This window comes from Micromys minutus (genome assembly GCF_963924665.1).
Source record: "Micromys minutus genome assembly, chromosome: 10".
Taxonomy (NCBI): Eukaryota; Metazoa; Chordata; class Mammalia; order Rodentia; family Muridae; genus Micromys; species Micromys minutus.
In genome coordinates, this window is record NC_137979.1 from 44,934,281 (window position 1) to 44,947,893 (window position 13,613).

At 46.3% G+C, this 13,613-nt stretch overlaps 2 protein-coding genes across 6 annotated transcripts in view; both read right to left on the minus strand.

The window, feature by feature from the left end:
* The window catches only part of FBXL20 (F-box and leucine rich repeat protein 20), a 61,814-nt gene extending 57,993 nt beyond the window's left edge, over nt 1–3,821 (minus strand). For 2 of the 3 annotated variants that reach the window (XR_013975194.1, XM_080923892.1), the window contains exon 1: nt 3,533–3,821. Coding sequence is in view for 1 of the 3 variants with exons in the window: in XM_080923892.1 (XP_080780018.1) it covers nt 3,533–3,574 (42 nt within the window). In the remaining 2 variants the exon portion in view is untranslated. Of the gene's footprint in view, nt 1–3,355; nt 3,511–3,532 lie in introns of those variants that run through there. The other variant, XM_080923893.1, reaches the window with a different exon arrangement.
* Nucleotides 3,822–6,091: 2,270 nt separating this feature from the next.
* The window catches only part of MED1 (mediator complex subunit 1), a 38,204-nt gene continuing 30,682 nt past the window's right edge, over nt 6,092–13,613 (minus strand). The window contains exons 17-18 of one of the 3 annotated variants that reach the window (XM_080923995.1): nt 12,264–12,404; nt 6,092–7,057 (exon numbers count right to left, since the gene is read on the minus strand). In XM_080923995.1, coding sequence (XP_080780121.1) covers nt 7,027–7,057; nt 12,264–12,404 — 172 coding nt within the window. In that variant the 3' untranslated portion in view covers nt 6,092–7,026. Of the gene's footprint in view, nt 7,058–8,933; nt 12,405–13,613 lie in introns of those variants that run through there. The other 2 variants (XM_080923994.1, XM_080923993.1) reach the window with 2 other exon arrangements.

Here is a 13,613-nt window from a genome sequence, read left to right on the forward strand (position 1 = left end):
CATGACAACCAGGGTCACACACAAAAACAACAAAAAACAAGACAGAGACTGGGGGACTGGTAAAATGGCTCAGTGGTGAAGACCACTTAACTGCTCTCAGAGGGGAACAGGCTTGGCTTACAACACCCACACGGGGTGCTCACAATCGCTAGCTCCAGGGGAATCCTACTTGACTGCCCTCCACAGGCACCTGCACTCCCAAAGCATGCGAATGAAAATACATCCACACACCCATGCATTAACAAGATAAATCTGAGAAGAAACAAGGACCCCACCCCACTGCCGAGATTAGGCTCTTGGTCCCCTAAGATGAAGCTGTACAACTTCAACATCTTTCCCCTGCTATCTTGGGCCCTAACTTTCCTTAAATGTAAGAATTATAAGACTCCAGTTTAGATAGCATGTGTAGTGACAAAAACAAACTGGGGCTGCAGACATGGCTTGGTATCTCAGAGCACTTGCTGCTCTTGGACAGAACCAAGGCTCAGATTCTTTCATCCACATGGTGGCTCACAACCACCTGCAACTCCCGTTTCAGGGGATCCGATGCCACCCTCAGAACTCTGTGGGCACCAGGCAAGCATGAGGTGCACACATGCACGCAGGCAAAACAATCACACGTAAAATAAAGTGTATCTTTAAAATGCTTTAATGAAATAAAAAAGCCACACACACATACACACAAAGTAACAGAGGAAGGAACTTGAAGTTTTACATCTCTGGATCTTTTATTCTCACCCTAAAGGCCCTGCTTTGGCTTTACACAGATGTCGCAGGTTTGGCTTATATAACCAGTGATCTCGCTCTAATTCTTTTCCTTCAGGGGCAGTTCAGGAGGACACACAATTTGAACAGAGGATCTCACTCTATAGCTCAGGGTGGCCCAAAACTCAACTATATAAACCAGATTGACTGGAACTGGGGGCAAATCCTCTTCAGTCTCCCAAGGGCCTGGATTACACTTCCCAGCCAATAGGCTCTCTGTTCAATGGAAACGCTTTTCTGTATCTCTGGCTCCGAGAGCAAGCATGTGGTCTCTGATCTCAGCATTCAAAAGTATACAGAAGAAAACATTCCCAAACTGGACATTGTGGCACATGCCTGGAATCCCAGCACGAAAGAGACAGCAATAAGAGGGTCACTGACAGTTCCAGACCACTTTGGGCTAAATACTGATTTGTCAAAAAAGAAAAAGGGGGTGGGGTGGAGGAGTGAGGTATAGCACTTTTAGAATCATGTGCCAAGTCCCCAGTACCACAAACACAAAATAAAACCAAAGAGAACATGAAAACATTCTCCATAAAGAGAAGGCTACAATGTATCAAGTATGCAAAAAACTGAAGTCGCTCTCATCCTGGGGTGGAGCAAAAGTGTTTCACTTGTCTTAGTCATGATCACGATTTAAAATTAGCTATTATTTTTTTGTACACATTTCCAGATCTCATAAAAAAAAAGTCTCATTCTGCGATAACCTACTTAGAAATAATCAGCCCTTCTAAAGGATTCTTAGTTCTGAGAGTTTTTCTTCTGGTTTTTTAAATTTTCGGACAGGATTTCTCTATGTATTCCTGACTGTCCTGGAACTCTATGTACACTAGCTTGGACTAGAATATGCAGCGATCATCAGCCTGCCTCGGACTCTTGAGTGCTGGGCTTAAAGGTGTGCAAATGACAGCCTGGCACTTTTGAGGGCTGAAAAATTCATGAAGCAAGCAGGGCAGTGTGACACATGCCTTTAATTCAAGTACTCCAGAGGCAGAGGAAGGTAGATCTCTGAGTTCGAGGCCACCCTTGTCAACAGAGCAAAGTTCCAAGACAGCCAGGGCTACAAAGAGAAACCCTGTCTTAAAAAAAAAAAAAAAAAAAAAAAAAAAGCAAACTAATAAACATTAAAAAGAAACAGAGGATGGTGGCTCACATTTATGACCTTAGCACTTGGAGAGTGGAGAATCACCTCAAGCTCAGGGCTACATGAGATCCTGTCTCAAAAAAAAAAAAAAAAAAAAAAAAAAAAAAAAAAGAAAAACAAAAGCAAAAAAAAAAAAAGTATTTAAAAACAAGAAACAGCAATATTGCTTTAATGCACAAATGAGTCTTTTCTCAATCCTCAACCTAAAAGGGAAATCCTCAACTCAAAATAGCAAGCTGGTCAAGTTTTGAAATCCTCATTTTGAACTCTTTGGAGTAGCTCTAAACTTTCAGGTGTCTAGGTAGTAATTTCAATGGTTAAAGACTTTCACAGTAGCACTGAACCTGAAACCACCATAAATTAAAATCTTTTTGGCCTCTCTACTTTAGAGCAATAGTCTTATATAGGCAGGTTGTACTATTACGGCTCACCCCTACCATTAAGTTACAAAGAAAAACTCTAATGTAACCAATGACGTTCATTTTCTCCAAGTCTGAATTTAAATTGCCTTCACAGTTCTCCTACCTTAATCTTTCTTTATAACTTTAAAATTTTTTTTCTCATACTCTTAAAAAATACAAAGACTATACAGAAGTTTCATCCCTAGGTGAGACTTTCACCCCAAGCCCACAAACCTTTGTCTCAAATTTTAAACTGAGCTTAAGGGAAACACTGAGTGTTAAAAATACAAGAGAGAAGAGACAGAAAACCAGCAAGTGAGATGGACACTGAGCCTGGACCCAACACAGGTCAGCCTGAGCCTCTGCCAGAAAAGGCCAGGTAACATTTCCTCCTGTTGTATACGTTTCTTTGTCTCTCGGCCTACCAATGAAGCCTCCTGCAAGTTACCAAACTACTGTATTTCAGCAGCAGTTACAATATTTTCCAAAGGAATCCCTTTCTCAGTCCGTGAATTCTCTTCTAAAGAGCTTTTTTTTTTTTTTTTTTTTTAAATCTACGGTTCAATCCCAAGACTACAAACCTTTTCCAGAGGACAAACTTAAGACAAAAACAAAAAAGAAACAAACAAACAAAAACAGGAATGGATTCTCCGAAGGCTCTCAGACCTTCCTCGCATCCTCGGAACAGATATCGAAGTTCCAATAAACAATGAGCCACAAAAGTATAGACTAAACGGGGAAGAGGAAGTATTAGAACAATATCCAAACAGCACGAAAACCCCAGAGTCGCCTCTATCGTCCCTTTACCACCCCCAACTTCCTACTTCCACCGAGGACTCATCGATTCCCGCTCGGGTGGAGATAAACGATTCACGAAGGCAGCAGGCACTGGCCAGTCGGGGACGGGGTGCTTTCACTGCGTGGTGGAAGGCTAGCCAAGGGCTGGGCAAAGAATGGGAAGCTGGGTGTTATGGGGGAGGGGGGATTTAGGGCGCCAGGGCTAATCCCGGCCAGGGCCCGCGGGTGGAAGGGGCAGCAGGCGAACCTCCCGGAAGGCGAGGAAGCCGGTGCGCGGGGCTTGCGGGTCGCGAGCAGGGGAGGACGCCGGCGGCCCGCCAGGGGCGGGTGGAGGGCCGCACAAGGGAGGCGGCTCCGGTAGGGCGACTGTTTGGGGTGCGAGAGCTGGACTTCGCTGACGCCCGAGACCCCTTCGAGCTCACACCTCAAACCTGCTCTTGGTCACTCCGTTCACGTCCCTCCTCATGGGGCCAGCGGGTGCGGCCCGGGCAGGGCGCTGCGGCGTGCGGAGTGCAAAGACAGGGGCCAAGGCAGGCCCGAGAGTTCCGGGAGCGGGAGGCGGCGGCGGCGAGGCTCGCCTCGCCCGCCCGACGCGGAGGAGAGACCGCTCGAGTCCCGCGGAGGCCTCCACCACCGCCCGCGGCGTCCGCGGCCGCGACGACTGCCAGTCGCTAGCTCGGTCCTCTCCAAAGCCTCAACTTCAACCCAAAACAAAAACACTCCCCACCTGCCAGCAACGCCGCTCCTCATTGGGCAGAGCCGCCCGGGCCACGGAACGCCGCGGGAGGGGAGGAGCGCTCCGCGGCGGCGGCGCGAGCCCACCCCTCCCCCACCCGGCGCATTCCCGGACGGTGAGCCCGCGAGCGGCGCGAACGTGGGGTGACCGGGCGCGAGCCCACCAGGACGAGGAGCGGCAAGGAAGTGCCCAAGTGTGCGCTTGCTTGATTGCCTGCGTGTGTGTGTGTGTGTGTGTGTGTGTACGGAGCATGGTAAGCTGTGGGGTGGGTGCGAGTGCGCGCGTGCTCGCGGACCAGCGAGAAGAGCAGAGCAGGGACATCACCGGATCCCCTCCAGCACTGCGAGGACTCACTGGCACGTACCGACCCACGCGGAATCTGAGATTTCAGCCTAGGGCCTCCAGCCCTGATCTGGTCACTTCCCCGGCTACCTAAACGAACACCCACTTCTTTCTGGCCTCCCAACTCCCGTCCTCTATCACTCACTGTCGCCTTGAACCCAAAGTGCAGCAGGCGGTCCCTGCTCGGAGCCATTTTCCTCCTCTTTCTAGACGTCTCTAGGTTGGGGCAGTGCTGCCGCGGCCGCCGTAGGTGCTGCCGCCGCCTCCCCCGCCCCGGTGAATTGCATTACGGGGTGCTGCAGGGAGACCTGGGGGGCCGCTGCGGGGCTGATGGCTCTCAGTGCCTGGCTCCAGGAGGCAGAAGCTGGTTGCGCTAAGAGGACCTAGCGCCAGCTATGCACAGGAGCTGGCAGCGAGGTTACACCTCAGGGTCAGGGCGTGCAAAGCCCCAGCCTCGTACCCATTCCTTGGGCCGGGGTAGGGGCTGGCGTCGATCGGGTGGGGGGACTGCTAGGCACCAGGGCCATTGGCTTCCCCGCCCCTCCGGCCGGTGACGGCCAATGGGTGGTAGTGGCTGCCCACCTTCCAATCAGAGAGCGGGTTGGTGAGAGCCTCAACCTGACGCCATTTCGGCGGGAGAAACAAGCATGTAAGAACGAGTAGGCGGGGGCGTTTGCTCATAGGAAACTATGACTTTCATTGGATTATGCCCCTAATAGAAAAGCTAGTCTGTTATCTTCTTATGTTACCTCTAGCCTTCAAGATTCCTAAAGTCTAATTACTATTTTTCACATATTATAAAATTGAGAGTGAAATAGCTCTCTAAAAGAGAAACATTGCAAAATGTACCAAACCTGAAACATTAAAAACTATTATAAATCCTAGCCGTCCTGATTAGACTGCAATACTGCTTCATATTGTATACTCAACGCAGTTAACGCGCTTATCCTCCGACCCTTTATAATTAGTTTTAATTAGAATCCGAAAATGATGAACGTTAAAGAGCAAACGTGTTGTGAACTTTAAAAAAAAAAACTTATCGTTTATTGTCCCTAAAATAAAATTATGCGATTTTCTTTTTTATTTTCTGTTTTGAGACTGTTTGCGTAGCCTGTTCTGGTTGTCTTGAACCCAGAGATTCACCTGCCTCTAGTTCTGGCATTAAAGGCATTGTGTCACACTTGACCGAACTTTTTTTTCCCCTGAAGAGGCATTCCTAAACAAGCTTTAAAAAATCCAGTTCTTGGGCACAGAAAAACCTAGGTCCACAAGTGACATTCTCTTCCAGTCCCACATGCTTTTAAGCATTTATTTCAACCAGTGAAAAAACAACAAAGGTTAGTGGCATCCAAAAGCTATTTCTCCCAGCAAGAATTACAATGAATTTGTAACTGCAAATCGGGAAAAGTGAGAACAGAGACAAGTCAAATATGGGAAAGCAAAAACATCTAGGTCATCAACCTACCAACTGTGCTGTGGATCCATTTAGAATAGTACTCAGTAAAGCTATAGGTTTCTAATCAATCTGGATTTTTGAGAGGCTTAACACATGAAAAGTAAGATTTTATAGTGATGTAATACCACCCAGTAATGTGGAGTAAGGACTGCTTGAGGTCAGGATGATATTGGGCTAGCTAAAGACATTGTCTCAAAGATACAAATCACAAACCACAAAAGCCCATAACTTGGCAAGGGAATGCAGGCAGGTAAGAGTTCCAGGTCAGGTTCAGTTACACAGAAGTTAAAGGTCTGGCTGGGCTGCAAGAAACCTAGTCTCAAAAAGCATAAGCCAACCTGGTCTTCACAATGAGTTCCAGGCCAGCCAGGGCAGCAAAGTGAGAATCTTTCTTAAAACCAAACAAAAACCACAGACAGGCACATTTCTTTTTATCAAAGAAATTTATTTGCATGTAAAGAAACAGTTTTATTTTTGCGTTGTTTTGAGGGGAAAGTCCCACAGATTTTGTCCACTTTCAAAAAATGAAAAAAAAAATATTTACAGAACAGCCATACACACAGAAAATCAAATTATAAATGCCTTTAAGAAAACACTTCCACACACACAGAGAAAATGAAATTAGAAATGCCTTTAAGAAAATACTTCCCACTGCTCCTGATGTACATTTTTGAACTCAAAATTCAAATCTCTGCCCTACAGCTGAGCATTTTCCCAATCTAGTTTCTAAGATACTTCCTGTCCCTCCAAAACGTAACTCCAAGACAAATAATTGGGGGACAGGGCTAAAGATAAAATAGAACACAAGATTACCAGGGGAATTGTTTGTTTTCTATACTGGTATCTGCAGTTACCAATGAGGACACTGTGTGACTCACTGGCTCTTCTGAAAATTCATGATATATTGCTGTTAGATTGTCAGGACTTAGCCTGACAAAAAGAAAATCCAATTCAAGAGTTTTCAACCTCAAGCTGGCTTTGGCAATTATAGTAGGTCCTCTTCCTCACCTCAAAAACACTTGTTTTAAGATACACTGCAATATTCTTGTACATCAGAGCAGATTTTGTCCAAAGACCCTTAACATGAAGCCCAAAGACAGAAGACTCAGGTCAGACTAACAATACAAAGTCCAGCAGCAGCACAGGTAAAGTTGACTTCATGTCCTTGCCGTCTTTTCAAACAGGAGAATGAGTACACCAGGATGGGAGGGAGGTGTCCCAGGCTTGCTTTACTCTGCCTCTTCTCCTCCACCCTGTGGAGAAATGCAGTGCTCCCTGGTTCCCAGGCAGGGTGAAGCAGTTTAGCCCCGGCTCCCTGTTAAGCAAGTTCAGATGCTGGGTCATTGTGTGGGGTGTGCCCATCAGCAATTCAGGGGCTTATCCTTCATCCAGATCCTAACTCGGGATTCTTTGATCTGGGATGAAGACAGAAAGAGAGAAAAAGCTTCCCAGTTTACTCATTTTGGTATTTGTTGACTCTGCTTGGGGGGCCTGAGCCCCTTATACTATGCAGTACATTTCCCCATGAGATTGTCCCCACCCAGAACAAAATGAAACCCCATATAAGTTTAGCTTTCCTGCAGAAACTAAGAGGATAGGATTCAGAACCAGGTGGCAAATTTCTGAGAAATCCAACCTGGCTTTATCTGAGACACCACACAGCTACTATGTCAGCAGCACCACAGAGAAAGTGCTCCACTACACCTTGCCTGTGTCCTCAGGACTGTCACCCAAGACACCAGGCTCTGATAGTGGAACAGATAACTTTTCTTGCTCCACTTTCCAATATTTTGTTTCCTATTTATTGCCTTTGGACACAAATGGCAGAGTTGTTGAGAACCAATGACCAGAAACGGAAGAACGCAAAAGAAAAGGAAAAAAAAAAAAAAAAAAGAAAAGAAAAGAAAAAGCCACAGTAGATTTTCCAAGTCTATGCTAACTCCAACCTGCAGAGCGTTGGATGTAGAAATTGTCCATATCTGATGAAGTCACTCCACTTATAACACACACAAACATGAATCACCTGGCTTTTTTTTTCCATTTTGTAATCCAGAAGAGTTGTGCTGGGGATTATGCCCCGCCCCCGCTGATACAGATCCTGAAGGAAATCATCAGGAATGGCACAGTGCAGGTGGCGAAATCAAAGTAAGGCCGCGGATTTTTGAGAGGACCCTCCAAATACTGAGAACTTCTGTTGCACTCAAAACGGTCTCCTGCATTTCTATATTCATGAGGAGGTCTTCCTTTGATGTCCCTCAGAATCAGACTCAGACCTGTTTCTCCAAGGTCCGACTGTGTGCTACACGGTAGCAAGGGTTATCTTCATGCTCACTTAGCATTCCAGGCCCTAACCACTTCAAGTGAGCTTGAAATTGTTTTAAGTGAACTATGGCTGCATTTTTTTTTTTTTTTTAAAACTGTTTATCTCGGGGAGCATACAGTGGAGTAATTTAAGTCTGAACTCCTTCTTCTTGTGATGAAGAGAAACAAAGAGTCCAGCTCTTAGGAATGGCATCAGCTCTCCTGCAAACAAAATGCTGGGATGTAGACTTTTGGCACATTGTGGAACTAGGAGAACTATTAATTCTATACTGGTTTTTATACGATAGGGTACAGACTCTGAAAACATATGTATACCCCCAAAAGCCACCCTTCCTTTTTAATTAAAGAAGATAAATCTTTTATCTGCATAGGGAGGTAACTCACTCCTAATATTCCTATGGTGTCTGAACCCTGTGAAAAACCTCCAAAGGTAATAGTTTTGGTTTTTCTGTTTAACTCCAAAGACAGGCTGTCATTAGCTCTGTGGGCTTGGTGCTGCATCAACACGAGCTGCAAGCTCCCCGCACCAGACAAGCCTTGCTACCTGCCTCCTATTTTTCTGAACCATAACCTTCATAGATTTAGGAACAAACATTGCATAAAAACAAACATCAAGGATTAAAATATTACAAATAAATAGCTAAAATAATTTCCCCTCCCCCAATCACTCCTAAGAAAGACACCAAACATTGCTTTAAGTGTCCAGAACTGCCAAAGTCCCTCCCTTGCCCATGTTTCCAATGGACAACTCCCAAAGGTGAACAACCTTCATGCGAACGCATCAAGGAATGTATTGCTTTTTCATTTTCTGCCCAGCCCTTCAAATACATGCACTAAAATGAGTTTAAAGCATGTCCTGAAAATGGAAAAAGGGAGAAAAATATATATGAATATTTCCCACAACAGTTTCCCACCCCTCCCTCTCTACACCCTTTCCCACCACCCACTCTCCCTTTCTTAAGTGTTTTATTCATCACTTTCTGGCAAAGAAATATGACATTTTTATGAACAGCCAACTGCATGGTTTTGGTAGCAGGGTCTAGACATGTTTATAAATTCACCCAGCTTGGTGTAGAGGCCCGTACCCTTTAGGATTCTTAAGCACAGACTGGGCCTGTCTGACTCACCCCTCATGTTGGTTTAACGTATCATTAGTTTCTCCTCTGGACATGTCTGTTTAGAAAGTAAGGTTAATTGCCAATCAGGGCCACATCCATAAGATCATCATCTTCATCCCCAATCATAAAGTCAGGGCTGAGCCTGGAAGGCCTGTCTGCAGATAAGACAGGGTTATTTGACATTGACGAAGTCTGATCTGAAGAAATGGGGGATTTAGACCAATTCTCTGGCTTGATGCTGTGAGATTTTTTCTTGTCTCTGTCTTTCTCTCTATCCCGGTCCCGGTCTTTGTCTTTCACTTTCTTCTTCTCCTTTTTGTGCTTCTTATGCTTCTCTGTGCTGTAATCTGGAAGGGGTCGCACCCCGTCGTCTGAGCTGGGGCTGTTCTGGTAGGACCTCTCTGCAATGGAGGAGCCTGACTCACTCTCACTATCCACATTCTGGGGTGTATATGCTGGCGACTTACTGTGGCTGGGAGAGCCCCGTTCGTGTTTTGGAGTGGAACCACTGATCAGTGGAGAGCCATAGTTTTTTGAAGAGGCTATCTGTGGCCTGAGCCCTTCTCCACCACTTTCTCCAGGTTTCTGTAGAGTCACTTTGGCCTTGATGCTCGGGGAGCCTCCATCGTGCTTGCTGATGATAATTTTTGCCACACCCGTGCTCCCCACATTTTTTGACTCTGAAGTCTTCTTCGAGGAATCCACTGATCCTCCTGAAGTAGAGCCCTTTGACTTGTCTTTATCACTTTTCTCTCGTTTGCTCTGGAATTCCCCTCCTGATATGTTATGTTTGGAGGACATGGGATGGTTAGAGGAATTTGTGCTTGCACCCATCTGACTGTCTATTGGATCCTCACCCCCAGGCCCACTGGTAACCACCCCATGCTTCAATTTATCTATGACAGCTGTCAAAGAAGGCTTCTTATTCCTACTGGGAGATTTCCCTTTGGAACTCCCATGCTGATTCTGAGAGGATGACATGGAAGAACCACTTGAGGAAAATGAGGAGGAAGATGGTGTACAAGAATTAGATGCTGGGGGAGTTTTTTGAGACAATGAGCCCGAGGACCCTGAACCTGAAGATGACTTCATACCAGAGCTTGAACTAGTTCCTGACATATGAGAACCCCCAGAACCTGAACTGATAGGAGACTTGGCTTTAGAAGATGGGGGTGTCCCAGGAACAGGCTTCATTGGAGAGGCAAGCTTATCTGAGCCTCCAGGAGGCCTTGAATGGGAAGGGGATATGTTTGGTTTACTTATAGAAGGATTCATAAGTGAGGATGGCTTGCCTTGAGGTTTCATCTTAGTGCTGCTAGACCCGCTGCTCAGACCGTGTTTGGTAATGGGAGAGGAACCTGGCTTCCCCCCAGTCTGAGATGAATTTTTGGACTGGCTGGATCCAGAAGACCCTTGGCTAGAATACATACTGCCACTGAGCTTGGAACTTGAGGAGCCTTCTGATTTACTGCTTTTCATCTTGCCTGAGGTGGAAGCAGAAGACAGAGAAGAGGAGGAGGAAGAATGACTGTGGTGGCTTTTGCTGCCAGAGGAAGACACAGAACCACTGCTAGTGTACTGACTGTGAGAGGAAGGCTTGCCCACCATCACTGTCCCTTTAGGAATCTGAATGGTGATCTTGGGAATGGGCGGCGTGGCGACACCCGGGGGCGTCTGAGATCGTCCTGAACTGCCCGGGGATTTGGACCCACCTGTGCTGGTAGGTGGGGTGAAAGGTCTATTTGAACTGTGAGATGGGGATTTTCCCTCAGTGTCTGCCTTCTTCCGCTTTGGAGGCTTATCTTTGCTCTTCCCATCATTGGAAGGTGTGCGGCTGCGCTTGCCTGGCTTGCTGTCTGACCCTGGGCCTGATCCACTGCTAGCACCTGTGCCATTGCCTTCCTTTACCCTCTTTTGAGTTTTTTCTTTCCCCAATTCTCCAGTGGTCAGTAAAGGACTCTGACTACCACTGTGGTGCTCCATAAGATCTGCAGCACCCAACGCCTTACCAGCCACTGATATAATACTGAACTCAACTGTGTCAGCTTGGCTGCTGCCCTTAAATTTTGACTCCCCATTGTCACCTCCAAGCATTGGCATCCCCAGAGTATTTAGTGCCTGAGATGCAAATCCTTTGAAATCATCATTATCCCCACTCTGACTACTTTCATCAAAATACTCTTCTCCAAAACCACTTTGGCTTTGGCTGTTCAACAAATCAGGATTGAAATCTACTCCATCGGGGAAAAAATGATTGGTAGGAGAATCACTACTGGGGCTTCCAGCAGCATCTGCAATAAGGTCAGCTGGATCAGTGTATGGATTTTCATTATTATTAGTTTGAAAGACATCAGAGTCAAAGAGGGCACTCTGAGAATGCCCAGAACTTGAGGAATCTCGAACAGGGGTGCCAATGGGTGGGCAATCATCACTAGTGCTGGGAAGCTTTGAAGCTTCTTCTGCAATGTCTGAAAGAATATCAGTTACATCTGGGCCAATGCTGTCTGAACTGGATAGTCGGACCATCCTTTGAATACTGGGCTGGGGGTGAGATACTGGCTGTGGGTAAGTTGCTGGGGGAGTGCTACACTGGCTTGGAGCTGGAGTGATGTGAGGTGTATCCAGCGCGTCAGCTGTCATGCTGACGTCAAACATAGGGTTCTGTGAGTCGACATCCATCGAAAAGAGCTCCCTCTGAAAATCATCTTCAGTCTGGTGCTTGGGCTTGTCAGGTGGTACTCTTGATGACTTCTTCTTCTTGGTCTTGTTGCTCCCCGAGCACATTTCCATCCGGGGTGATCCGGAAGAGGAGTTCTGCCTTTCTAAAGGGCTGCTTCCATAAAGGGTTGAGAAATCTTGGGCAGGGTTATCTTTAAGAAGGTTCATGAGCATCGGGTGGTTCTTGGTGTTGCCGGCCATCGAAGAGACAGGTGGCGGCGTGTGATGAGGAGGGGTCGGACTCGAGCCAATGGTAGACCCCCCGTTCCCTGTGATTTGCAACAAACTGGTAAGAATTGGGTTCTGAGACACCTTGCTGAAGTCCTCCCCATGGCCCACCGACTCATGCCGATCTTTGATGCTCATGCTCATATTAAACAAGGTGGTAATGGGACCCCCCGGAAAGGTGTTGGTTGGTGTAGTGGTACCACTCATTGGGTTGTTGCCTGTGGTCATGCCATACCCTGGGCTGCTAGCCGGGGGCAGGTTCTTTTTCACCATGTCTTCAACTGTCTCTGCAATGAGAGACAGTGCTGGGGTGTCAGCCTGTATGGTTTCAGCCTTCCTCCGAATAGCCCTCATCGTCACAGGAATGGACATACATCTGTAAGATAGGAGAAAAAAACCTAAGTTAACACTGCATTGGTGATAAATAATATCATCAATCATTTGCAATGAAAGGCTCTACTTTTGCCTATGATTTAGATAAGCCTCAGAAGACAGCAGTTAGCAATTTTCACATAAGGCAAGGAATCTATAAGACAAGAATAATTTAGCAAATGTCAAATCGTCGGATATATTGATTCTAAAAAGAATTGTGATCCAACAGAAAATTAACTGCTTATGAAACACACACAAATACCAAACCAGAGTCCCAAAACAATTAACACTGAACTTAGAGAAATTCCTCAGACATGGGTAGCACAGGAACTGTGAGTTCAAGGCCAATCTAGACTCCAACAACCAGACCCTATCTCAAAAGTGAAAAACCTGGGAGAAACTTGGGAAGGAAACGTAATGATAATCAAACTCAGGAAGAAAATATCTTCCTTTTGGAGGGGCTCCACATGGTCAGAGGTGATAAACAGGAAAGCTCTAAGACAGACAGTGGCAATGGCAAAAGCTACTCTCATGGAACAGCCTGTGCTGGCATGCAGCACCAGTTATCTGCACACGGACTTCTCACTTCTGGGTAAGTTTAGATTATCAACATACTTTTAAAACATTCTGCTTTATTGTCTGTGTCAGCAAATTTTATCCTAAGCCAAACACTGATTTTTGGGCATTATAACTGTTAAGTCTTCTTCTGTCTTCAAATTTGACAGTTTGGCTTGAAACCTGGGGAGATATGTAAAATGAAGCAGTGTTCCAATAAAAGTTAAGTGGAATCTATTAAAATCTATTGAGGCTGAGGATGGGGCTCAGTTATCACAGTGCTTGCCCAGCATGCACACAGCCCTGCGTTTCCTCACCAGCACCAGACAAGCCATGATGCAAGTGCTCGGGAAACTCAGTCAGAATGACTGGGAGTTCAAGCTCAGCCTTTAGCACTCTATCAAGGCCAGCCTGGAATACACAAGGCCTTGTCTCAAAACTTAAATAAAGGTCCAGTCCTACAAAACCAAAGCTGCAGGATCTTCATGACACAGGTCAACAATAGGGTATCTGAGAGGAGGCCCAGTGAGGATCCAGTATTGGTAACGTAGCAGAAGCCAGAGGCCTCAACTAAGACCAATGACTCGCTGCAATGACCACGTGTAAATAAAGCTCTCCGGGCATACTCCAGGACACACGGTGACACACTGCAGCTTCC